This window comes from Galleria mellonella, unplaced genomic scaffold (assembly GCF_026898425.1).
Source record: "Galleria mellonella isolate WM207_F2 unplaced genomic scaffold, CSIRO_AGI_GalMel_v1 utg57, whole genome shotgun sequence".
Classification (NCBI taxonomy): domain Eukaryota; kingdom Metazoa; phylum Arthropoda; class Insecta; order Lepidoptera; family Pyralidae; genus Galleria; species Galleria mellonella.
In genome coordinates, this window is record NW_026442119.1 from 4116560 (window position 1) to 4142878 (window position 26319).

Below are 26319 nucleotides of genomic sequence, written 5' to 3' on the forward strand. Positions count from 1 at the left end.
ATGCGGTCTAATGGAAGGAGTTGGTACTGTGGCGCTCCTGCCCACAGGTGAGAACAGTATTCCATGTGTGGCCTCACTTGAGCTTTATATAGTTTCAGGCGGTTTTCTGGCGTGAAATACCGTCTCACCCTATTGAGCACCCCCAACTTTTTGGAAGCTATCTTAGCTTTTTCCTCCAGATGACCGCAAAACTGGACGTCGCTAGATATATCGACGCCAAGAATCCCCAGACTCGACTTATTATCGAGGGAAGTGCCCTGAATCACTTTCAGGAGGAGATACGACAAACGGTGTCTTTTTTGCGGTGAACGCGCAGACTTGTGTCTTCTTAGGGTTAAAGTGAACAAGATTGCGTTCACCCCAGATCGAAACTTTATCGAGTGAAGTTTCGATTTCAGACACAAGTCTGTTCCAGAGCTCATCGGTATGTGCCCGCGTTGGCAAAATTATTAATTTTTTTATATTATTAGTCATTATTAAGGTTAATAAAAGGTATTTAAAATTTTGCCTTAAATTGTACGTTCAAAGTTACATCGCTCATTCGATCACGATTTATCAAAAACGCAATCTCTGAGCGGCCGGACTTTAGCCTGTTACTTAGTCTTAGTTTTCTTAGTCTTAGTCTGTGTCCTAATAGTACTTGTAGACGTTATCTATACTATAAAAAACTATATTGTAATCTATACTATAAAACATATAAAAATGTTCTTTTAAAATTTATGCAACTATTAATTGAATAAGAAAATTTTATATTACTAATAATACCTATTAATAACTATATTTTGCTTTGAGAAATAATCCAATTGTATTACTCAATAACATTTAACATCAGAAAAATAGCAACTGATGGTCTATCTTTTGTCCTATTTTTACTAACTATATTTGAATAAGAAGAAAGGAAGCAACTATATGATTTACAGTTTTTATTTTATCATTCCTTCTATGTAATTCCTTGTTCTTAGTCTTAGATATATGCCCATACAGACTGACAGACTTCTTTCCTACGCAGAGTACTTAATTCATCGCTTGTCAGTGTCAATTAGCTTAGCTACTAAAATCAGTCTCTTTGCTTGATCTGTGAGCATAATAAAAAAATTAGTTATTTACTGTCTTATTTCTTGAACTGTTTAAAATTTAATTTTACAAAATATACCCACCTAGTTAATAAATTAAATGGGTAGCTGTGCTAACTATACGTGAACTCAATTTTAAATTCTACTTTTGTAAAACTATCTATAGAAGTATGAAGTAATCTACAAGTAATAATTAATAAGTAGGTAAGAAGTTCCGTTTGATATCATACAATTCTATAAGTGATCGTCAATGTTCGTCAACAATATTATATATTCCAGTGTTTGTCTTTTTCAAAGTTATTCTGTTATTCATTTATTATCTTTTTATCGTGTATTTCTATGTAAAAAACCTATTGAATCACAACCTCAAAACAGATGGATTATTATTAACACCATAAAAAGCATGCTGAGTAGAGGATACATTTTTGATTCTTAAGTCATTTATTTTATTCATAGAAGTTTACTGAAAAGTAGACTTTTACTTACTTTTACACTTTAATTTTTACAAACTGAAGTTATTGTAGCAAGTTGATGTAGCTTCATATTTTAAAAGTTATGATGTCCTGGTACCCACTAGATCAAGTTTTTATGAAAGTTTGCTTTTTAATTTAAATTATGTTCAACTGATCATCAATGTGTTGATCCTTTAAATTTACTTATAATTCATGCTTAGTAGTATTAAATACCATGATTATAGTGATATAATGATAGTTTGTAACATTCTTTAGTATGGATGGAAGGGTAAAAAAATTATATATTATAAATAGTTCAAGAAACTATCATTAGTTTGGTATCTAATAAATATATATTATCTCAATTGTTTTCTATTTTCTTATTTTAATAACAAGTATCTTCATGAACATTTTTTTCAATCTGTTTTTTTTTTTTTAACTGAAGAGTCTTTTACAAAACTTCAATACCTAAGTATAACATAAAAATAAAAGGAGAAAATTCTAAATTTGAGGAACAACAAATATATAATGAATATCTAGAAATTGTTTTATAAAAGTGACATAACCTTGGTTATACTTTTATTTTACTGTTATAACCATACATTTATTAAGAATTATTTTTAATCACATTGAGGTGTATACTCTGAAAAAAATCATACCAACAAACTTACAGATATTTGTTAGTCATATAAATATAGATAATATAGTTGGGTAATGTGTTTTATTCTCTTATCTTGTGAAGTAATTCAGATTTATATCTATACTGTATTGTGAAATTATATTCAATACAATATTCAATGTATACTAATTAAAAAAAAAAATAGATTAAAACTATATAAAAAAATAGATATAACTTTATTGTCTTTTATTTCAAAATATTCTAAAAATATGTCTTTGCTAATGTTTATGAATGATAAAGTCTGTCTGTTTATCACTGCACAAATTAGCTGTAAATAAAATGTAAATGTACAGTTATTTTTGTGGTACTTGACTTACAGCCTGAAAATAAAAATAGGGTCTGTCATGTCAGCAAATATTTGATGCAGATCAAAGTCACAGATATAATTTAGTTTTATAAGAAAACAAGCTTCTGTATACTATGGCATATTGGTAGTGAATTCTATATGATGTGAAGTCTGCTATATATGCATTTATAATGAATATCAGAAGTTTATTAATTTATTTAAATTTTAATGCACAAATACTCCTAACTAATATTATAAATGTAAAAGTGAGTTTGTTTGTGATCTTATTCTACCTTAACCAATCACTATGAAACTTTGTATAAACATATTAACTTATGGGACGGAGAAGGATATAGACTACTTTTTATTCAGGTCATGCAGATGAAATTATGAGAAAAGCTAGTGTGTATATATATATATATATATATATATATATATATATATATATATATATATATATATATATTACATTTATATTTTATTTATATAAAATTAAGAATAAACAATCTGTATAGTGAATGCGACAGTTAATTTGTTTATATTATGCCTCATTGGAATTAATTCCACTGGGACATGGTATGATCAGATCTATTGTTTTAAAATATTGAATTTTAATTATTGAATTGACTCCCGAAGTATTGGTGTAGACCATAGATTCACAATGTGGGCGATAACACCCCTTTGTGGGTATTTGAGAGTAAATAAATAATTGTTCGAATAGTTGTTTTAAAAACAGTACAAGAAGAATACATATTGATAAAAAAAAAATAAGGTTGGGGAAATATTGGTGTAGGCCATATTCAAACTCACTAAGGTCTTTTTTTAATCCAGGCAGTAATTCTTTTGGCTATGATATTCTCTATAATTTATAAATAGAAATCTGAGTCACACGTTGCCTTATCAGTCTTAAAGACAGTTATGGACTTGTAAGACTGTAAGTACTTAACCAGATTTAACAGTCCAATGTTAATGTTGGCTTGTTTTTCACAACATGTTACAGTAATTAGGCTTATTAGTCCCGCGATTAACATGTAAAGATTAAACTCAGAATATTTTTTGCATACAAAGAGAATGGACAAGTTGTGGAAAATTCTGTCTTTAAAATACTGTGTGTTCTTTATTTATTACATTTATTTAGTTTATTATTTTTTAATAAAATATTGTGACTATTAAGTGTATTGTCGGAAGAAAATGTAAGATTTTTTAATAGGATATTTAATTTACAGGGGTTATACCGAAAAGAGCAGGCTATGACTTAGGCCGTGCAATAAAAATGGAAGAGGTTAAAGAAGGTTGTTATGAACAAAGAGAAGATCTGCCAGGGAGCAGTGCCGATAGTGATGCTTCAAGTAGCACATTTGATAGCAATGACAGTGAGGATTTTGAGAAAACTTCTGATGACGAGGATTTAAAAGAAGATCTTCAAAAAACCATCCCAGAATGCTATAAGTCTGATTCCAATTTTTCATCACATACCTCTAGTGATTTTAACGATGATGAATTTCAAGCTACAGCTCTTTGCCAATTTATGGATATTTTGAATGACTTAGATGAAGTTTTAGACAAGTCTCTTTTGGCTTGTCTTGATGATGGTACAAGAAGTTTAGATAGTGATGAAGAAGATCTGATATGTAAGCTTAAAGAAGTGATAGGTGAAAGAGCTGACACAATGGATCCTTATCAGGGGCCGAGTTCTATTGATGATAATACTCAAGTAGTTGTTGCAAGTGTTCAACCATCCAGGCTAGTATGTGAACAAGTTTGTACAGAGGAAATATATGACAGGGCGAATCTCGCAAATTTGGGCAGGTCAAAAAGTTTTTCTGATTTATCTGATAGTCAGAGAGAAGTTTTGGTGTCGTCACTAGAACGTGCAAATACTACCAACGATGGTATACGTAATTCGATGAGAAGACTGGACCCTATTGTTTTACCAGCCATATCAAACGAACAACCATGTGAATCTCTGACACTGCCCGTTATTCTTTTTTTAGAACATCATGTTAATATGAGACCAACAAGTGCCCCAATACAGTTGCAATTAACTGCAGCGAATTTAAGTAGTGATGGCAGTTCTGGGCCTCTTATTGTGGGTCGTCGTACGTTACTTATGAATCGGGCTTTATCACTACCATCGCCAGGGGAGAGTGACGTCACAACAGGGGAATGGACTGGTCGGAACACTATCAGAAGTATGGCCAGAAGTACAAGTGCTTCTAGTTCTTCTAGTGAATCCTTGGGCGCCGAAGACCCTGTGAATCCGACTTCTGGTACCACTGAAGAGAGGTAAACTATTCATTTAATTTTAACTATCAATTATTTATAAGTTGTAATTTAATTTTCTTATTAATAAAATTAGTTCTATATGAACTTTGTTATGATTAAAGTGGTTATTATTTTTTTGTAGAGCAATATCTTAAATATTCTTTATAGTAGTCAGTAGTAGTTAGATGCAATTGTCAATTATTATTTATTACCCTCATGTACGAACATACCTATATTGCACACAGCATATTAGAATAAAAAATCATATTACCTATCTTCTTTAATTATGAGTCATACATCTAATTATGTCATTTTTATTACAGTGGAATAAATTCGCAATGAATATTGTATAATCTAGTTTAATCATTGTTTGCTTTCTACAGAAATGACGAGACTGAAGAACCTCCTTTTGGAGTATGGCCTCATCGTTTGAGTGCCATGTTGGCGTGCCTAAGTTGTACTGTAGGAATATTCAATATATCTAGGTTTGCCATATTCAGTGTTCATTTTGGAGGTAATTTTTTTTATCACAATCTCTTTAAAATTAAACCGTATTCTATTTTCAAAATGTCAATTATGTTATGTCATTGTTTTAGCGAGCTTCGTAATACAGTTTTTAATACTCTCACTTTTGGTTGGAATACCGTTATTTACGTTGTACTTATGTATGGGCCAAGTACTAGCTTCGGGACCAGTGGACATGTGGAGGATATCGCCTATATTCCAAGGAGTTGGTATTGCATTACTCGTTGTACAGGCTGTCATTGGAATGTATAGTATAATTGGTCTATCATGGTTATTCGTTTACTTCAGAGATTCATTTATAACGTCCGAAGATAAATACAAATGGGCGTTGCCTCATGAATACAATTTCGAAGGTGAGATAGTATGTAAGATGTTGGTACTAATTTGAACGTTTGTTCTAAGCTACTACTACTAAGCATTCACTATTATATCAGACAATGACTAAATTACAGGAAATATGATGTGAAGGTCGTCAACGCAAAAGTCAATTTGATCAATTACTATTTGTTGTATCGCATCTCTATGGAGATGTATGGACAAATATTGTGTATTATATATAACGTATTTTAATAAGACCAATAGACGCCAAAACAATATTGTTTTGAATTTGTTTTATTATTCTATCGGTATGTTTATTTAGTTTTTGAATGCGGTTGTGCTCTTAAAGGTCAAACTTAAAATCTGATGTATATTTTATTACGAATATATAAAGCTGCTTGCAAAACTTTAAAAAAAAAAAGATATAAAGTTAAAAATGAAATTTATAGTTCCATTATTGTTTACAGATGCCAGTTTAAAGAACGCAACATTTAAAATACAAGAAACGTTACCACAGTATTTTCATGGAGAAGTGTTACAAAGAAATTTGGGTTTATCCAATACGTCTTTTGGGACTATAAAATTTCAAGTCGCCTTTAATTTGGCGGTAGTGTGGATGATTGTGTTTGTATCGCTCAGCAAAGGACTCAGATCTTATGGCAAGGTAATATTGTTTATATAGTTTAATTTATTAGCATTTTGTTAAATATACATATGTATGTATATTATACTTCTTGTTCGATTTATTTTGAACTCAGAAAAAGATTTTCTAGTTTCAAATTTTTGAATAAAATAAATAGGCCTCCCCTTGTGGGGTTTAGCCAATAGTTGTCGCGCTTCGAACGGAGGTTGGTAACCGCAGTTAGGCTTTGGTGCTATTCTAAAATGGACGCTGCTGCCCATCTTTCGACTATTAAATTCCCTAGTCGCCTAAAATGTAGTATGTTACACTGGCGAACGGCTTATTCAAACATGCATATATTGCCGTTTTTATGATAAAGACAAGGGTGGGGGAACCGCATCAGCTTTGTTTTTGTTATATTTGCAAAATATAAGTATTGAATTGTACCGTTTGACCGTTTACGTGCCTCTTAATAGATAAAGTATCTATTACAAGACAATAGAAGAAAATGTCAATATACAATAATATAAAAACCATGACTATTCCGAAAAAAAAAAGAAAGATGTTGATCGAAATTTGAAAATAATTTTATGAATCATAAAAACACGCTAATGATTTAGTAGGAAAGGTTCAAAACATATATTTTTTTAAACTGTCTTCTTTGGAGAAAGTTGTTAAGTTTACGAAACTTACGTATAGTATCAAATACTGGCAGCATGCTTATTAACAATATATTCTGTCAGTAAACCGTCGTGATTAATTCGTTAAAGCTTCAATTGTCACAAAATTAAAATGAAACCAGTATCATAGTGAAATAAACTTTATTGAATACAAAAAGAATTGTGAAAATCGGTTCAGAATTTGCTATATAATTACATAATATCATCATCGTCATCATATTAGCTTTTAACTATACATTGCTGAACATAAGCCTCTCCCTCGAGGGTGGGGTGGGGAGGTTGTACTGACAAACCCCTTGTTGCCACACTTATCAGGCGGATTAGCAACCGCAGTTAGGCTTTAGAGATGTTTCAAGAGAAACGCTGCTGCCTATCCCTCGCCCTCCTTTAGTCGCCTCGTACGACACCCTCGGGAAAGGAAGGGATGACCTATATAATATGCCGGGACCACAGAATATTTCATAATATAGTAGCAAAAAAGTCAGTTAAATTGAAAATCGCCTTGTTTTAAAAGTCGCTTGGAAAATAAACACTCTATATGTACATATAATTCTTTTTTAATTATACAGTACTATCATACCTACTTGTACAATAATTAGTTCTTTACCTTAAGGTTGCCTTGAAAAGATTGCTCTCAGCAATAAGACCGCCTTACTGTACTTATACAATTGTATCGTTGTGTTTGTAAATTGCCTTGCTTATTTCCTATATTGTATAATGCAAATACAGTATATTTATTCATTCATTCATAAAATATCACTTTGCAGGCTGTGTATATGCTGATATTCCTGCCTATTTGCGGTATACTGGTGTTGTGTACGAAACTCCTCACGCTTATACCTTACGATTCTGTCACCAGCATTTTCTTGGATACTGAATGGAGTGAATTTTTTATCAACAGCAATGTATGTATAATTTTATTTGATATAGGTGTAATATAATAGAAGGTAAGATAGAAGGAAGGAAGGGTAGAGGGAGACCGAGACATAGTTACATCAGGCAGATCAAGGAAGGAGTTGGTGTCGTGTCGTATCAAGAGGTGAAGAGACTCGCTGAAAATCGTAGTGAGTGGCAAGAGCTCCACCGACAAGAGCGCAGCTCTTAAATAGGATAGATAGATAGGTGTTTGGAAAAGTTAATAAAAAATTCATTATAACTATTAGTTATTAGTATTTAAATGGATTCAATTAAATATTAATTAAACTCTGCCTACTTTACAAGGGATTTGACGTGAACATGAATTAATTAAACAGCTCGTAATCTAAGTGCTGATAATTAAATTCATATAAAAAAAGAATTTTCCAAATCGGTTCAGAACTACCAAAGTGCCTAAAAAAATAAAATCGAATTAAGAACCTTCTTTTTGAAATCGGTTGAAAAAACGAATACGGAACCCTAATTAAAAAGTTATTGAGAAATTATGCGTATGCGCAGTTTTGCCAAACAATGCTAAAATGATATTGTATTATACTGATAAAAAATGTTGCATACATGCATCTGTGTATCAGATAAAGCACATTCTAAACTAAATAATACTTATCTAGTGATTTTCATAATATTACGCAATCAAATGTCTAGTTCTTTTTACTTGCTATATATTTGAAGGTTAACTTGCTACATAAAATGCTATTGACTGCTAAAAGATTTATCAAAATAAGTTTATTATTAGTGAAGATATCGAATGATATATAAACAAAAATCAAAACGAATTGAGAATTTCCTCCTATTTCAATTCCTTTAAAATTTATTTAAATTTACGATAGAAATTTTATTTCTATCATAAATTCAAACAATAAATTACGCATTTTTCTAAAACTCTCCCGAATGCATTGTTGTTTGTAATTATTTTTTTTAAATGGATTTTTAGGTTTATAAATAACGGGTTTGAAGTACATTTAAAGCAGTTATTTATAAAAATTAAAATGTCCTTCAAAACTATTTTAGTTTTAAGTGTTTTGCCTCTTTCTTTGAAATTGAGAATTTAGCGCAAAAAAAAGACAAAACACTCCAATGAATAAAATAGGTTTATAAGAGGTTTAATATTTTATTCAATGAGGAGGTAACTTTGTGTCATTCTTGTAATCAACGGTTTCAGAGTTGGGCTGCTGCAGCTCAAGAGATATTCCTCACGTGGGGTCTTTTAGGACCATGTATAATGCAGTTAACATCACATAAAAATGCAAAGAAGAAGACCAATGCGGTGCTGCAAAAGGAGAGTGCCTGTATAATAGCGTTCACATTTGCCGTGTTGTTACTGGGGTCGTTTTTGGCCAACATTTGTGTTCAAATTTTATGGAATAACGGTTATGTTTACGTGCCTGGCAGTTTTGGTGAGTTATTTAAAAAGTTACTTATCTTTATAATAATGCCTTGATACGGAGAAATAGATCAGTAGTATAATTGATATGGTTAAATAAAAACTTATTACTTTTATTTTGCTACTAAGCAAGTGTTCCTATTACTTATAAAGATTATCTAAAGAGATTATAACACTATCCAATATTTAAAAAAATAGGACAATATCAAAATCAGTTTTCACATTTAGAAACGCATTTTAAATGTTTGTTATGTTTTAAATCTGGGCATTAAAGGCGTACATTTACAATAGATGTGGGGATAATATATAGCAATACCTATATATTGTAATTATAATATATAAATGGTCCAATAAATGGTATACTAAATTGGGGTTATCCAATATACAATATCGCAATAAAGAATCCGTTTGAAATTAATATAGGTGTTCGAATGATGTGGGCAATATCAAAATGGAGGATGACCTTTTTTCTCGTACTGATATCGATGCAATACAAATATTACTCGTACCTAATACACAATCGATCTATGCGTTCGAAATTTAGATATAAATAGTAAAATAAAAATGTAAAGAACGCTTGTCGATCCTCGTCATATTATGCTGAGGATCGACAAGCGACGACTAAAGAAGATAAATGGGAGAGGGTAAGTACCAACACCGATGAAAGAAGCAAGCAGCACCAAGATCCAAACATGTGTAATAAAAGTTGAAAATCGCGTTACGACCTTCAGTAATAAAGAAAAAAGATTTATTATTAAATGAGATGAGAAACTATTTAAAATGTATTATTGTAAAATATAGTAGGCATTACTGCAAACAATGTAAATATGTAACAATCGTAATTGTTATGTAAATTATTATATAAACAAAAGCTTGTTGTTTTGATAATATCTTCGCCTTTTACTTCTCATTGTCTTATACATATATTTTATTTTTATTTTAGAGACACTAAAGTCATTCCAATTTCTATGGCCCACATCGGAACCGATGCCGGGGAATTTAGTGTCGACGCCGACACGTTATATGGGACACTATGGCAGTTTAGTTGGTGTGACTGTTTGGCGGACTGGCAACGCAGCCAGGTCGTACAGTGGTTGGCAACCTTTACAGTTGGCGACACAAATAGTGCCGGCCACACTTGCGGCCTTGCCGGCTAATATTGTGAGTAAATCCATTTTATATGAATATACTAGTGTTTACCTGCAACTTAGTCGGCGTGACCGAGTTAATAAGTGGTCTATGTTTTTCTCCATTCCATATAGGACGCGTATACCAATTTCACGGTGATTGGTTAAATCGTTAGGCGTTAAAATATAACAAACGAACAAATTTACTTTCACATTTATAATATTAGTAAGGATTATAATTATTTACAATTAAAAAAAAAAACAGATTTCAGTAATGAAAAAGTTGTATAATACTAATGTAGGCGTCAACTTTATGATTGCAAAAAGAATCATCGATATTTATTAGCGAAGGCGATATATTAAAATTTGAAGTCGGATTACAATTTAACAATCTCACGCACGCTTCATTTCTTTAATTCAGCTATATAATATAAATCTGTAGCTTAGATTGCATTAAAGATTAAATTGTGTACCACAAAATAAAAACCGACTTTAATTGTGGCAAAACTATTTTAATTTAAAAACTAACCTACTGAACCGATTTTAATCAAATTTCTATGTTCTCAATCTGTAAGCGGAGCTATAACAAACGGAGTTGTAAAGTAACAAATTTAAAAAAAAAATACAACGAATTGAGAACGCCCTTCTTTTAAAGACGGTTGAAAATTAGGCACACGTGCAATCTTATTGTAAAGCATTGAATATTTATCGTTAAAAACTAACGGTGTATAATTTCCGTCTCGAAACGAATTTCATATTATACAATAGTAAGTAGTCCGTAAGTAATATCGGCGATACATGTTCAGAATAGCGTAAACGATTCGATACACTATAATCGCGGCCACAACGTCGTTTATAATCGGAAGTAACTGCACATTGTATAACGAGATCAAGGAACTAAGCCATGACGCGTAATACGTCCTAATAATATCGTAAATGCGAAAGTTTCAGAGTTTTAGAACATTTGATCATGTTTGTTACTCTTTCACGCAAAAACTAGAGAACGGTTTGGAATGAAATTTAGTATTTGGATAGGTTATACACTAATTTAGAACAGGATACTTTGTATACTTATAGACGCGGGCGAAGCCGCGGGAGACAGAGTAGTATTATTATGGCAAATGTACAACTTAACTGTCGGTCAAGATCAATGAAACTTTTTGTAGGTTGTTTTGCTGGAAGTGTCATTATAGATTTTTTTATAAGATTCCAATGGTAATTCTTTTCACGCTTCAGTATACTCTGACAAGATATTAGTGAAGAATGATAGGTAAGAATTGAAATCATATCAGTTACCTCATCGTCACGAATTAATTTACTTGGTTTTCAGAAGTGGCTACTCGTAGGTAAATTGGCAGTTACCATTTTAGCATGTGGGCCCTCAGCTTGTGTCTTAAAAAACTAGGGCTTTGCAATATCCCTCCGCTCCCCCCCCCCCAATTTTAAATTAGCAGAAATAAATTCTACCAAACCAGTTATTTTGTTCTAAAAACTAAACTACTTGACCGATTATGATAAAATTATTATTATAAACCTGTAAATATATTTTTTTAGATAAAAAAAAAATCCATATCGGTTTAGAACTGATGGAGTTATGATGTCACAAACATAAATACAATCGAATTGAGAGCCTCCTTTCTGAAGTTGGTTGAAAAAATAAATTATAATGGTATTGGTATATTGCAGCTATCCCCAGTATGGGCGGTGATATTCTACTTCATCCTGATAATTTTCGGTATAGCCCAGCAGCTCGCTATATGGCATTGCGTGATCACAGGCATCATGGCTATCAACGCGAAAGCGCTTCGAGTCTGGGAGACGACCATCACATTTTTGAGTTGCGTTTTTGGACTTGCTGTTGGCTACTTGCTTAGTACAGATGTAAGTGGATTATTATTTTGAATAATTATTTATTTATTTACCACTATTGGTTCCTTAGATTATGAAATACCCATTACTAATCTATATAGGCACTTCAGATTTTAAGTTAGACGTTCAGAAACAACTGTGAAAATTGTATTCAATTTGATGCAGTAGTACTGGTATTATGCCAGAAAAAACATACAAAGTGGCAAAAATTCCAAAAATAATTGCTTTTAGTTTTTTTTGCTGTTATTAGAATCCGTGATATATAATTTTTTTCTTAAATAAGTACAGAGGTTGTTTAGAGAGAATTTTATTATAATAGTAAAATTTTTGAAATTTATCATGTCTTATGTCAGGACTGGTCAAATTGCAAAATTTTACACTAAAATAAAATATTTTTAATCTAAATTAAGTATTGAGTGACTTATTAAAGTAAGTAATATTTGCACTTTAGTTAACAATCGAGATAAAACAGTCGAAAGTCTGAACCGAACAAATTTATAACTGAATGTAGTGAAGGCACGTGTGACGTGTGTGAGATGTGGTAACGTGATGGCGGTGGGCAGGCGGGCGTGGCGGTGGTGCACTTCGTGGACGTGGTGTGGGCGGGCGCGTGGTGGCAGTGCGTGGCGCACGCGGCGCTGGCGGTGGCGCTGTTCGCGGTGCGCGGCCGCCCGTACTCGCCGGATGCGCTCGCGCAGGCGCTGTTCCTCGAGCGGCGCAAGCTGTCCGCTGCACTCGCCGCGCTGCTCAGCTTCGCGTGGACCGTCGTCTTGCCCGTTGTGTTATGCGTGAGTCACCTTTATTAGTAACTAGCTTTGTTTCGTGACTTTGCTCATGTAAATTATAATTAAATTTATTTAGGTACAACTAAAGTAATACAATTCACATTACATTCCCTATAAAAAGTTTTATAACAAAATAATTGGTTTAAAATTCTACATAATATAATATAATGACAATTATACATTAAATTTTGATACTTTTACAGTCTTAAGACAAAATTACTTTTTAACTAATTTAAGGAGGAGCAAATTTAAAAATGACCTTTGTTGATGTAGCGTTGTAGGGTTGTGATATAGACATCGATAATGTATAAAATTATAAAAAAGTATCCTAATACATATTGTTAATCTAAGCTACTATCTATCTTATGGTCTACTTGTGTATTGGTTTAACTATTAAACATTCAACATCCCAAACATTGTAGGATATATCTGAAGTTTAACTGAAATTGGATTTCAACATTTCAGGCCATTTGCGTCATGGACTTTCGCATTGGACAACAAAGGCAATTTTACTCTTGGAGGAAGCCTGCTGGGTACGTATCCTTACATTATATATTAGATCATTACACTTAAATGACTTGTGCTTTTGGTAGTCAATAAAATATGGATCAAATATGGCGCTAACTTTTTAGTTAGCGCCATATTTGATCCATATTACAGTTACAGAAAATTCTGTAACTACAAATAAGGTAACAAAAAAGAGATGAATAAATAATATATAGGCGTATAGTAGCTGTTTACTAAACTATCAAGTGGGCTGTCTGCTTGTTTATCATTAATATTATTCATAAATTCAAGTTTTTTCTTAATAAAACTACTTCTATCTTGACAACATTTGTGTTGGATCTCTTTACAGATCTGTTACTTATTTGTTAAATAATTATCTTGACAATTTGCTACAATTATTTTATGTGTTTATTTTTGCGTGTTTCAAAATATAAGAACAAAAGACTCATTTTCACCGCACTCTTTTTTTACTTTCTTTTTCTTTTCACGTCATTGAAAAATAAGTATTTTTTTTAATGGATAACAATGGAATGTTAACCCCGCCCACGCTAACGGTATACACTGGTGGGGCACCAATGAGGGATGACAAGTAAAAATTAAAAGGCAGGTTAGTTAGCCCATCGATAAATACACCTGGGATTCGTCACAATGCTACCGTTATATAGATATAGGATATTTTGCTAGCAAGGGAACTGGTAGTACACTTTACTAACAATCCTTCCCCCCCCCCCCCTATTGAAAAATTGGTTGTCCTAGACAGATAGACATGTCAATAAAAATATTTTATTATATTCATTTTTATTTTGGTTTAGATACTGGCCGGTATGGGCGCGTCAATTGGCGGTGTGTATGCAGCAAGGTACTCTACTAATCATACCCATCACGGCCTTCATACAAACCTGGCGGTACATGAGCAAAGGGCCACCCGACATATTCGATGTAAGATTTAAATTTTATTATGTTTTGTATCTAATAGTTAAGAAGCTAGTTTGTCTATTTCGACGTACTCATATGTGCTTTTAATGTAATCTAGTATTTACGCATAACATAAAAATTAATTATATACAATTTATTGCTGCTCAAGGAATATGGAACTAGTGATTGTACGGAAGAGTTGGTAAGTGTGTGTAATTTATAACAAAATAGATAAGAATAAGTTTTATTTAAGTAAATTTAAGTATCAGCATTTTTGAATAGTGTTTTTTTATGATTCGACCTTTCATTCGGAATTTAATTTTAGCCGAGAACAAAGGGCAAGAAACTTAACTGTTGCTTTTTTCTACATAAGTCGTAGGCATAGTTCGTTGTCATGATTAATTTCAGTTAAAACAAATGTTTTATATTTTATGACGAATTGATAAAAAAAGTTGACGGCTTTAAACGAAAAAGTTGCGAATGATCAAACATTAAAATTAAAATAATAATCAAAATAAAATAAAATAATAGTAAGAATATTTGTTATTTGTTCAATTTTAAATTTAGAAATGTAACATGCACAGATTTACACATTTCGTACATATTAGTGTAAAATATTTTTTTCCCCTCTCTGTTATTGCATTATCAGTCTGTAAGTACGTGAGTGCGTGCTATGATATAGTGTAATAGTATATTTTAATTATAGTCCGCGTGGTCCTGGCGTAGAATAGACTACACTTTTTCGCGTGGGTGTCAGAGGTGTGGGTGAAGGGTGTCAGTATAAGAGGTGACCAAGGGAGGGCGAGGGATAGGCAGCAGCGGCCCTCTTAAAACACCTCCAAAGCTTAACTGCGGTTGCTAATCCGCCTGCCAAGCATGGCAACTACTGGCAAAACCTTCTAGCGGCGGGGGGGGGGGGCTTATGTTCAGCAGTGGACAGTTAAAGGCTTATGATGATATTTTATGTATTACCAGAGGGAGACTGTACAAAAGTCGATTGCTTGGGTACCTCTGTCCCATTCGTGTTTCAACCGTGAAGCAGTTGTGTTTGCATGGCTGTATTTCGGTTTGAAGGGTGGGATATGGCGTGAATTTACTGGGTATAGAGGAATAACACCTGAGTCCTCAGGAATGGCAACGCATGGGGGGTATCATATCATATGTATCGAAACAGTATACTCTGTTATGTCCATGGTACTGCTCATGTCTGTAGGCGACGGTTACCACTTTCCATCAGGTGGGCCGTCAGCTTGTTTGCCATTCTAAGTTGTATAAAAAAAAATTCACAGCGCATACAAAACTTGTACCGACCGCGTATGGGCTTGGAGAGCGAACAGCGGCCGCGGTCGTTGCCCCGCGCCGTGCCCGCCGCCGCCGCCGCCGCCAGCCCCGCGCCGCCCGTCGACCCGCCGCCCAAGTACACGCCCCCGCCCTCGTACTCCACCGCTACTGGCGCCAGGCTGCTCACCACTATACGGCGGAGTTTCAGGCGACTGCGCAGGTATTCTAAATATAGTTATCTCGTAGTATCATAAATCTCTCCCATTACATATCCTAAACTACTCTGGGTCTCTAGACAGATGGCAAGCGAATTCGACGATGGAATCGACATCGCTAGCGAGTTCTTGAGATAGCAACACCGGGTGACTCATTCGAACTCACGGACTCGCTAGCGATGTTGATTCCATCCGAATTTGCTTGTCACTTTCTAGAGGCTCTGATTTAATTTTTTCGAGTTACTACAACGCATAAGTTCCCTGTGACCAAAAAGGAATGATTGGCATGAAACCCAACAACTGTCTCGAGTCACGTTTCAGTATACTCCTGACTGATTCCACCTTTGTGACTACACAGGCATTTAATAATTGAGTCCATGTTAAAGTTAGTTAATGTTAAAGACGTACTTAGGGTATCCAGAAGTATCACAAAGTGTTCTAAAACGTTCAACTTGCTATTCATGTCTATAAGTGGCAGTTACTAGTTCTCGAGTTGGTCATTGGCTCGTTTGTTCCAAGTTACTTACATAAAAAAAGGATTATTTTGAATTAATTAGAATAAAATTAAAATATCATATTGCATTAATTAAGCACATATTTTTTTATTTTGTACCAGAATAACATCATCCAATTCAGAACAACCGCCTGCCGACGAAACATCACAAATACCCATCACATTAAGCGAGACGGTCGACCGCGATAGAATGGAAATCGAATCTCAACCGCCAAATTATAGCGGAGTTTTCGCGACACCCTCCATCACTATAACAGACGAAACCGACTCCAGAACCAGCAGACCAAGGTCGTCGACCTCTCGGAATTCACTGTCGCTCACACGTGACTACCTTCGGAGATCGTTTGTCAGAAAGAGTGACTCTGCAAAGAGTATTCGCTCTAGTTTGCGCAGGAGTTTCAAATATGGCGTGACATTGACGACCAGCCACGAACAGTTGGTGCGTGAAGCGGAACCCATATCTAATACGGTTGCCATGTCGGCCATGTTGGATACCGAGGGCTCTCCACATACACGTAGCCTTGCCTCTGTGATATGATTTTTAAACCGCCTATGTAGCATCACAATTTATTAAAAATAACCAATGGTTTTATTAAAATGTAAGATCAATGGCGATGTTTCTGTTTTTAAAACAATAAGGATAAGAAATTAGGTCTAGGAAGACTATAAATATAGTTGTGACGTATTTAGTTGATCGTATTAACATACATAATATCAATAAGTTCTAAAATTGCGCTAGTTAAAATATGGCATTTTACAAAAGAGCAAAAAAAATGTCTTTCTGTTTCTAGTGTATTATTTTTTTTTACAATAAGTTTTAATAGGAGGCAATTGTTTAAAATCGAGATTACTGATTATTTCAGATGTACCGTACTATTCCTAAGAGCTTTTCAGACAAAGTAATGCAACGTCGCAATTGTCTATCAATTTTCAGGAACAATTGAAGATTTTTTTAATGTTTCTGATTGATTATTTTTCTCCTTTGCCCAAAGGTTGTCTGGAAGAGATTGCTTAGCGATCAGACCTCCTTTTCCATCTCGTTAAAATTTACTGTATTAGTTATTTTTAATTGGTGCAATAAATAAAAATAAATATTTCAAATATTTATTAAACTAAGTAAACAAAATGACTATAAAGTTCATGAGATCAACGAATGTAATTCATAACTTTGTTCGAGTAACAGAACATTACATGTATTAATAGGTAATAGAAGACTTTGAATTTTGATTATATTGATAGTTTGTATTGGCCGGTTCTTAATTATTAGGCTTTTGTAAAGTCAAATATAAAATTAAGTAAGAGCAAAGATTAGAATTTTATAATCAAATATAAAAAAAAAAGTATTCTAAACCAATTGTATTTAATTCTATATTTGACTGTACTTATGTCGACTTGTTAAACTGATTTTAATTATTACTTAGTTTTAAGAAAATGATAAGGGTTTATTTTAACCGAGAGAATCTCTGTAGTTTCACTCCGTATTTTGATTGTTATTTTCCTCATGAGCCATGTAGTTAAATCTTAAACGATATTATAACGTAACAGAATTTTACATTATTTAGCTATAAGTGTGAATACAATAAATTCTGAGCTTATCACAAAAGGAATAACTCGTTCAGAATAGGTGTTTAAAATAATGGTAGTTATAATGGAATATATAGACTAGATGTGTTCTCATAGTTTTACGTCGTTCAGAAATTTGGAATGGTCGGAATTGTTTTATACCGATTTGTGTGTGAATACATTTTTGTTTAAATCAATGGGCAAGCACTTTTTGTTTGCTTTTACTTAATTCATAATCTCATTCTACCAAACTATTATATTCCTACTTAAAAAAAATAGTATAGCAGCTCGATTGACTTTCCTAGTCCTAACTGCATGGTATCGACAATTTGACATAAGCTATTTAAGATAGGCTTATGTCAAACTTGTGTGTATTTTATATATTATGATTAGTAAGCGCTTGTATAAATCGTAGCAAGGCGAGATTTTATTGTCAAAATACAAGTAGAAAGCAAGATCTGTAAATTGGACTCTTTTTCCGTCGACAATAATGTAAAAACTAAGCGAATAAAATGTATATACTTTTATACAATATCGTAATGAAAAATCGTGCCGTGCTAAAGAAAATAGTAAAAGCGCTCAATAAAAATGTACTTTTTAAAGGACAGAAAGGTTTTGAAATGGCAGCCTGTTAGCAGGTGCCAATTGTATACATAATAGAACTGTGATAGGACCGTGATAATGGTGATATATTAGGGCAAAAACCAGCGCGCTTTCGACAAAACAAATAACATTTGAAGATCATTTGTATACAGTTGTATTAATTTTTAAGTGCTTATAATATTGATGTATACAGATTGTAAGTAACATTGTGTGTTGAGTACAATGAACTTAGCATGTAAGTGACACAATGGTTGTTCAACTAGATTTAAACTGAAATGTTATGCAGCTTTTTATCCTAAGTTCCTTTCGTTGCATTTATAGTGTTTCAAAATTGTGTTCTTTGGAATTGTAGTTCTAGTCACAATACTTCCATTTTTTAACATCACATTAGTTTTACTATTATTCTTTTATAAAACACATTTGATCGCACATATTTTTTGATTTTGCTTGTTTCTTTTACATTCCACTTGTTGCAATATACAAAATATATTAGTAAATAAATATTTTTTTACACATTTTCTAGTTTTATTACATCTGAAATGGCGTGGAATTAAGAATTTAACATTACTTTTATATTGCACAAAACAGTTCAATAGTTAAGGAGTGCAAGTAGTTATCACTTTCATATTTTTGTATGTATAAGTTGAAATAAAAATAACTTTTTTATTAAATATATTTATTAATGCAAATAGATAATTCACAATAATCAATCAAAACAATTCAAAACATCAATTCAAATTTTTAAAGTAAATATACACACAAAACAAAATGTGAGCCGCACAATACATAGTTCTATAAAGGTCACAAAATAAGGAAGCCGAGGTAATTAAATGTTTTAGCATTGAAAGTGAAGGGACAACTAAAAAGGATATAATATAGTACATAATAGACAGACAAAATAGAAATTTAAGAAGAAAGATCGCGATACATTTGACGACCTCAACTTCAATACTTTTGTCAAAATGTATTCGAAAAATACGATCGTAAACATATTAAATCTTAAGTCAAATAAATTCGCATTTAAAATAAAAATAAATCGTCGGAACTTAGATAAATAATTATACAATAATATTTATCTAAGATCAGAAGTAAAAGTGTAGAAATTGTCGATGCATAATAAATAACAGTAGCATGAGATATAGATTGGGAAAATATATAAAAGCAACAGTAGAGTTGTTTAAAGTATATCAATTAAACTAGCTAATTGATCACAATTTTCAGTCATAATATTAGATTGTTCAGTCGAGTTTATTATGGCACTATAATACGAACTTATCTAATTAAGGAGTTCATGTTTAGTAAGGACTTTGCTGCTTTGGAATCGGTGGGTTCTTTCTTCTTGGATGGATCCAACATAAAGCATTTCCAAAGTCTGTAAATAAAAATATTTTCTTTTAATTACATTATCTAATTAAAAAACAATAAAACTATTGTTTTCTCTCTGCATATCTTTTAAGAGATTTGAATCATGTAACTGTTTTATAAAATACTAGCTATCTGCTCTTGGTATTTATACCAATGTCCGTGTGGGATCGGCATGGGCCAACCCATTCTTGTGAGTGTCGTAAGAGGTGACTAAGGGAAATTGAAAATCAAGGCATAGCATAAAGGGTAGCTCCCTCCATCCCTCTTAAAACATCACCAGAAGCTTAACTGCGGTAGCCAACTTGCTTGCTAATCGTGGCAACTACTGGCAAAACTCCTTTTGGGTGAAGCCTATGTTCAGCAGTGGACAGTTAATGGTTCTTATGGCAATGATGATTACCCCATTAGATTTTCCACACGTCAGGAAACCGTTAATTTCTAAAAAATTCGTTATGATGGGCCAACAGACTTAACAATCATCTATCATAGTACTCTGATAGTATAATAGAATAGGTAGGGGTCATCATTCATATTTATATATAATGAAAAACTTACCGCAGCGTCTCGTCCGCGCCGGCCGACAATACGGTGACGCCGTCGGGCGATAGTGCGAGGTGCAGTACCCGCGCTATGTGCCCCGTCAGTTCAGCCACTCGGTTCATTAGCGGATACTTCCAGATAACTAGCTGATTGTTAGCGTACCCGTGACCCGAGATCAGCTCTTTGTAGTGTGTGCTCCACAAGATTGAACAGACCTGGATAAATAAAAGATTTGCAATTTAGTAAGTACATTTTAGTCTGACAAATACATGTAGGTAAATTCTTACAAATTTCCATATTTTTCGAAATTTCAATCGAAATTAACAATTATATTAAATAAGTAAATAATCAATATAATATAAATAAAACTCGACTCACGATAACAATGTAACATCGAGAACTTTCGGTGTTTTAATAAAACAAGATATAATTTCAAGGCATTGAAAGTTCTATTTTACTTTTTTTCTTAAATATTGAAATTTAGCATCAATTCACAATCAAGTTCTAAAATATATTTACCAAACTTATTTGACAATAGATATTATATTTATATTAACATGTGTACCTGAGATTTTGTATCTACAGTGTTGAGATTAGCTCCGGTATTTACATTCCAAATACGGATAGTTCTGTCTGCTGTTCCACCTCCAGAGGCTAAAATGCCTGAACTCCATGGACACCAAGCTATTCCTTTGACTGCCGCCAAATGTTGACTGAAATAATATTAAAAAATTTTAAACCTTTCACTAGTTTTCAAGAAGAGTTTTATTATCTTTATTCTTCATTATTCTTTATTGTACACAAAATATAATGTTAACAACAAAAAAGTTAATGAGTTCTATATATAAAAATGAATCATTAAATAAGTATCTAAACTTACTTAAATGAATACAGATATTGTGTTTGAGTATAGTGTTGTCCTTGAGCAATAGGCCAGATGTTTAGTAGATTGTCATTGCCACCTGAAGCAAGGTATCGCCCATCAGGAGACCATTTCAAGCCACAGATCTGTAAAAATTATTAGTCGATAAGTTGTAAGGATTGTTAGTGTTAGGGCTCCATTGCTAGCAATATACCCTATTAGGTTGACCTTCACGCGGCCCTCATCTGAAACCATCATGGTTAACTTTTGTGAAATTTGTCACGATGCGCTGAACTACTTTCATCTTCCTTTATCATTTGTCACTAATGCTTCACCAGCGTCTACCGATAGCGCAGGCGGGGTTAACCATTCCATTTTCTCCCATCAAAAAAAAGGAGAATCGTAAAAATAATCAGATTGTCTCATATACTTTTGTCCAGAATACTTGATCGATTTCAGAGCAATTTGGGATTCTTTTTTTATAAGAGGCTATAAGCGCTCATTCAGAATATATGTATATGTAAGTATATTTAAATATTTTTATTTATGATTAGACACAGTATTTCACTACATAATTGAAAATTGATACAGAAATGTCATTAAAATTATATCTTCAATAATTATTAATAAATTAAAAAAAAAATTACAATTACAGTGGTCTATAATTTCAGTATTGGTAAGTTTTATAGTAAAATCGTACAATATTCGTATTCTTCCAAAAATGAATACTAGAGCGCATACCTCGTGTGTGTGTGCATGCAACGTGGCAACAGCATGGTCGCGCTGTCGTACGTCGTGGTGAACAATGTTCCCGTCGCGTGCGCCGCTCGACACCACGTGCAGGTTCCATGCGAGCGATCCAACGCGCCCACTATGGCCGTCCATAACCTGCAGCACAATGGATGTACGTTATAATAATTTATGGATATATAGTGTCATAGTGGCAGGTCAGATTCGAAAAATAACAGAAACAGTTGGAGACATTTGAGGAAATCTTGATAGATGTTAAATAATGTAATTATAAAATTAATCTAGTGTTTGAATAGTATAGATATTTGTTAGTATATAAATGTATAAAATTATACCTGTATTTACATTTATTGCTAATAGGATAACTATTTATCAAATATATTATGGTCTAAACATAAACAATATGTAGTCAATAATACACACCCTTAGTCTTTTAATTCTTTCACAATCCCATAATTCTACGGTCGCTGATGAGGTGCCAACAGCCAGATGTGAACCACCACCTTGCACCCACGACACAGAGCACACAGTCTCTGAGCCTTCGAGAGATAGTAGCTGCTCTATTTGTCCTGTTGCAGCATTCCATAAATATACAGCATTGTTCAAAGCTACTGCTAGAATATTTGATGCACTCCAGTCAACTAAGTTGAGATCTGTAAGAGGAATATCAATCATCATATTAAGGCTTAATGAAGTGTGGCAACACAAATTATAATAATAAAAAAACAATTGAACTTTCTTTAAAAAGTACTTTGATAGTAAACTATTACTACAATTTTCGTAATGAGAATATTTATATATATATTTATTAATAATTTTTAAAACTTACAGTAGTCATCTAGAATATCCGGTGCATCAAGAATTCTATCAGGAGCTTGTGGTATGTATCTGGTTGTATTCTTCACTGATGATGGTACTTTGGCCTGTTAAATTGTGTAATATAAATGATGTCTATAATATTATTCCTTGTAAAAAAAATTTTTTTAGCTTAGTAAAATTACAATTATAATTATAAAATAACTAAATTAATAATAATTAAAATTTATTATATTTTTTAATATGATTTTTGATACCACTGAAGTAGCAAAAAAGCCCATCTGATTTAAATATGAATGATGGCAAATAAAGCAAACAGAAGCATTACAGTAGTGAATGTTTATCATCAGTCACTAGCAATGCCTAGCTTATGGACATCTGTAACATCAGAGGTATTGTTATGGGTGTTCAAGGATGAGCCATGATTTATAATAATCTATAAAAATCGTCAAAAAAAAATCACTCTAGAAAAATTCCAAAGACATTATTAGTAAATGTGTTATATCTAGTTTTTAAATGCAATGTAAAATGTTAAAATTAGTAGTTTCTATTAGTATCCTACTGAACTTTCGGTTTTAGTTTTAGCCAGAAATTCTACTTTTGGCCAAAAATTAGACGAAACTTTCGACCCCGCCGAAACTTTGTGTGTATTGGTGTTGTGTGTATCTAACTGAAAGTTGTTTTTTTTTAAGTTTACTTCCAAGAGTATGTCATAATTTTAAAATGTTTTTACATATATATATATATATGATACATTTGTTACATACTTTAATTAGTGTTTATTATAACCCTTTAACTCTCTGTGTTTGTGTAAATAATTATGTAAAAAACACACTAGATTTCAGTATAGAAGAGAAATTTTAAATATGTTTCAGTAAGTTTTGGTTTCGGCCGAAATAGACCAAGGCAGAAAGTTCAGTTTTGGTTTTGGCTGTAAAACCACTTTAGGTTGGACTCTAGTTTCTATTAAAGTGATGGATTTTAAAAACAAATATTAGATTATTATTAATTTAAACTCATCACTTCAAATTATAATTAGAGAGCACATAGCAGTTAGTACTAATTACCTGTGAATACACAACCCTTAGTCTGTTTTGATAACCTTCAGGAGCGGCAGGTGCTTTGCAGGTGTACTGTAGAAGTCTACCAGGCTCCGTATCTGTAAGTGCTCGACCAATGGCTTCTCCAGCAGCCTTTTGGGCGACCACCTCTTCACCTTTGTCTTCTTCACGGCTCATCTGCCAATTAGGCAATTTACTAATTTAATGCTATTTACAAGCCAATGAAATAGTACTATCGAGGGGGGTGTGACATTAAATACATGTAATACAAAAAAATATATTAGTGAATTTGTCTTAGTGTCAAATAATATTATTCTTAATTTGTAACTATAAAAATAGATTAAATATTTTTAAAAATTTTACTGTAGAATTTTACATAGTTTATTTCCATTGTGTCCTTAAACATAAACCTGCTCTATTAAGGACAATCTTTTTTTTTAGCCCCTACTAACTTTTTTAATATTCTTTTTATGTCATCTTATCAGAGACATACAATAGTTTTATTACATAAAATCACTTTGAATCATAAGTGAAGTGAATGCAATATAGTTTTTATTTAATATAACAGTACCTGTTTGTTTCATAAAGAACTCACCATGTAATGGCACAAGTCATAATTTGAATTACTTCTAGATGGTATAAATCTGTCTGCTTTATTTGGCGTCTTGGATGCTTTATTTGGAGTGGGTGTTGTAGATCGACCTGTTATAACATTTTTATTTTTAAATATTTGTAATATAATGTATAAATTACTTGGAATAATTAATGAACAGTTTGGCATGTATTTTAAATGAAATAACAAAATATAAAATAAGTTGAATTGTATTATTTGGTTATATATAATTGCAAATTGTTACTTTTTTGTTTATCCTATTTTTAAATAGTGTTTACTTACAACTACATATGTTTGACTATGTTGAGAGACTGGGATAAAAGTCCATCATTACCATTACCATCTCGCATAGTCTTACTTTCATATTTAATGAACATAGGATTAAATAAATTCAATACAAGACCACAAATGAAGATAAACAGAAAGAAATTCGCTTACAAATTTAATTAATAAGATAATAAGGATTAACTAAATTTAATAAGAGATGTTGAAATTACTAATTGCGCTAACCACACACAAGGTAAAATGCTTGGTATTTTACCTGGTGATTTGTTTTTTGATGGCGTTTTCTTTCCCTTTTTTATATCATTTCGTGTGGGGGTTTTGCTGCTGGTCAACACACTATTGTTGCAACTCTGGTTTGACGATATAGACAGCTTCTGCATCGACTGATTGCAAGCACTGATATTTGCATTAGACATATTTTTAAATGATGCACTAAATGAAGGATTATGATTTTCATTGTTAGTCTTTTTCGCCCATCGCTGTAAAGGCCCTCTCGTTAAGGGACCATCAATAGTGGCTAGACTGTTCAGCTCGTTCAAATAATTGAACTGGGCCATTATAATACAGTACACCGCACGCACTCTCTTATTAAATAAAGCTGTATTAATATAATAACGAAGAAGAGTAATATATTTTTTGGAATAAAATAACGAACAAAATGAATAGTCGAAGTTCGTAAAAAAACGTTGAATTCAAATTCCTTGTTGACTGGAATTTGACGTTGTTGTTATGTCAGTGTCAGTTACATTTTTTTTTATTTATTCTTGATCATGGATACAGATCCTCCAGTTGCGAACAGTTCAAAGATTTGGGAACAGAATGTTTAATTTTTTGTGTTGCCATAGTTATTACCAAATTGTTTAACAATGGTATAGAATCAAAAGAAAAAAAATTGGTATAGAATAAAAAAAAACTGTGCCGATAAATTTATTTTTTTGGAATAAGTGATAGCATGGATATATGTGACAATTATCTATTCATCCATACCAGCCGTTAACTGCCCACTGCTGAATATAGTTTTTTTTAATGGGTGACAATGAAATGGTATAGCTATGTTCTTAAACCTATAGTCCCGCCTGGTTTATGAACAAGGAATTATAAAGCAGGCATAATAAAATAAAAATTTTAGATCATACGGTCGCCTCCTTTTTTCTTATGCAAACATAATTATAGATTGCTATGAATGGAGAAAAATAGCGACTGATGATGTCTTTCGTGCTCTTTTTACTAGCTATATTTGCATAAGAAAGGAGGCAACCATACGATTCACAGCTTTTTTTTATCATTCCTTCTATGTAATTCCTTGTTTTTAGGTTTTTAAAGGTCTATCTCTCTCTAACGTATTGGCAATGTCATAAATACAACGAGCAACACAGGGAATTACGTATTCCATCTATTTTATTTCGAAATCTTTGCTATAGGTATACGCTG

At 32.6% G+C, this 26319-nt stretch overlaps 2 protein-coding genes across 5 annotated transcripts; one reads left to right on the forward strand and one right to left on the reverse strand.

Annotated features, from left to right (window-relative positions):
* The first annotated feature begins 1036 nt into the window (after positions 1-1036).
* LOC113520602 (sodium-dependent transporter bedraggled) lies at positions 1037-19111 on the forward strand. 4 transcript variants are annotated; one of them, XM_052899275.1, is made up of 15 exons: positions 1037-1277; positions 3717-4776; positions 5139-5269; positions 5352-5633; positions 6066-6262; positions 7668-7805; positions 8996-9230; positions 10161-10378; positions 12031-12225; positions 12777-13001; positions 13464-13531; positions 14318-14444; positions 14590-14622; positions 15710-15921; positions 16533-19111. In XM_052899275.1, the coding sequence occupies exons 2-15, from the start codon at positions 3764-3766 to the stop codon at positions 16966-16968; spliced, it is 3510 nt and encodes a 1169-aa protein (XP_052755235.1). In that variant the 5' UTR covers positions 1037-1277; positions 3717-3763; the 3' UTR covers positions 16969-19111. The 4 variants fall into 4 exon arrangements, with proteins under 4 accessions (XP_052755235.1, XP_052755236.1, XP_052755233.1 ...); XM_052899276.1 differs by having other exon boundaries at positions 1037-1273; XM_052899273.1 differs by lacking the exon at positions 1037-1277 and adding an exon at positions 3391-3598.
* Positions 19112-19239: 128 nt separating this feature from the next.
* Positions 19240-25629, reverse strand: LOC113517820 (cell division cycle protein 20 homolog). The gene is made up of 10 exons (XM_026902559.3): positions 25145-25629; positions 24586-24692; positions 23997-24167; positions 22943-23036; positions 22537-22766; positions 22105-22251; positions 21382-21509; positions 21067-21214; positions 20517-20716; positions 19240-19968 (listed from the first exon to the last, which is right to left on the reverse strand). The coding sequence occupies exons 1-10, from the start codon at positions 25443-25445 to the stop codon at positions 19869-19871; spliced, it is 1626 nt and encodes a 541-aa protein (XP_026758360.2). The 5' UTR covers positions 25446-25629; the 3' UTR covers positions 19240-19868.
* Positions 25630-26319: the final 690 nt, after the last annotated feature.

Coding starts and splice junctions, on each gene's coding strand:
- LOC113520602 (XM_052899273.1), top strand. CDS start 3,562: ATGGACAAGTTGTGGAAAATTCTGTCTTTAAAATACT. Junction 10,379..12,030: donor CGGCCTTGCCGGCTAATATT/GTGAGTAAATCC, acceptor GGTATATTGCAG/CTATCCCCAGTATGGGCGGT. Junction 15,922..16,532: donor AGTTTCAGGCGACTGCGCAG/GTATTCTAAATA, acceptor ATTTTGTACCAG/AATAACATCATCCAATTCAG.
- LOC113517820 (XM_026902559.3), bottom strand. CDS start 25,445: ATGGCCCAGTTCAATTATTTGAACGAGCTGAACAGTCTAGCCACTATT. Junction 24,693..25,144: donor ATCAAAAAACAAATCACCAG/GTAAAATACCAA, acceptor ATGTTATAACAG/GTCGATCTACAACACCCACT. Junction 22,252..22,536: donor AAAGAATTAAAAGACTAAGG/GTGTGTATTATT, acceptor ATTGTGCTGCAG/GTTATGGACGGCCATAGTGG.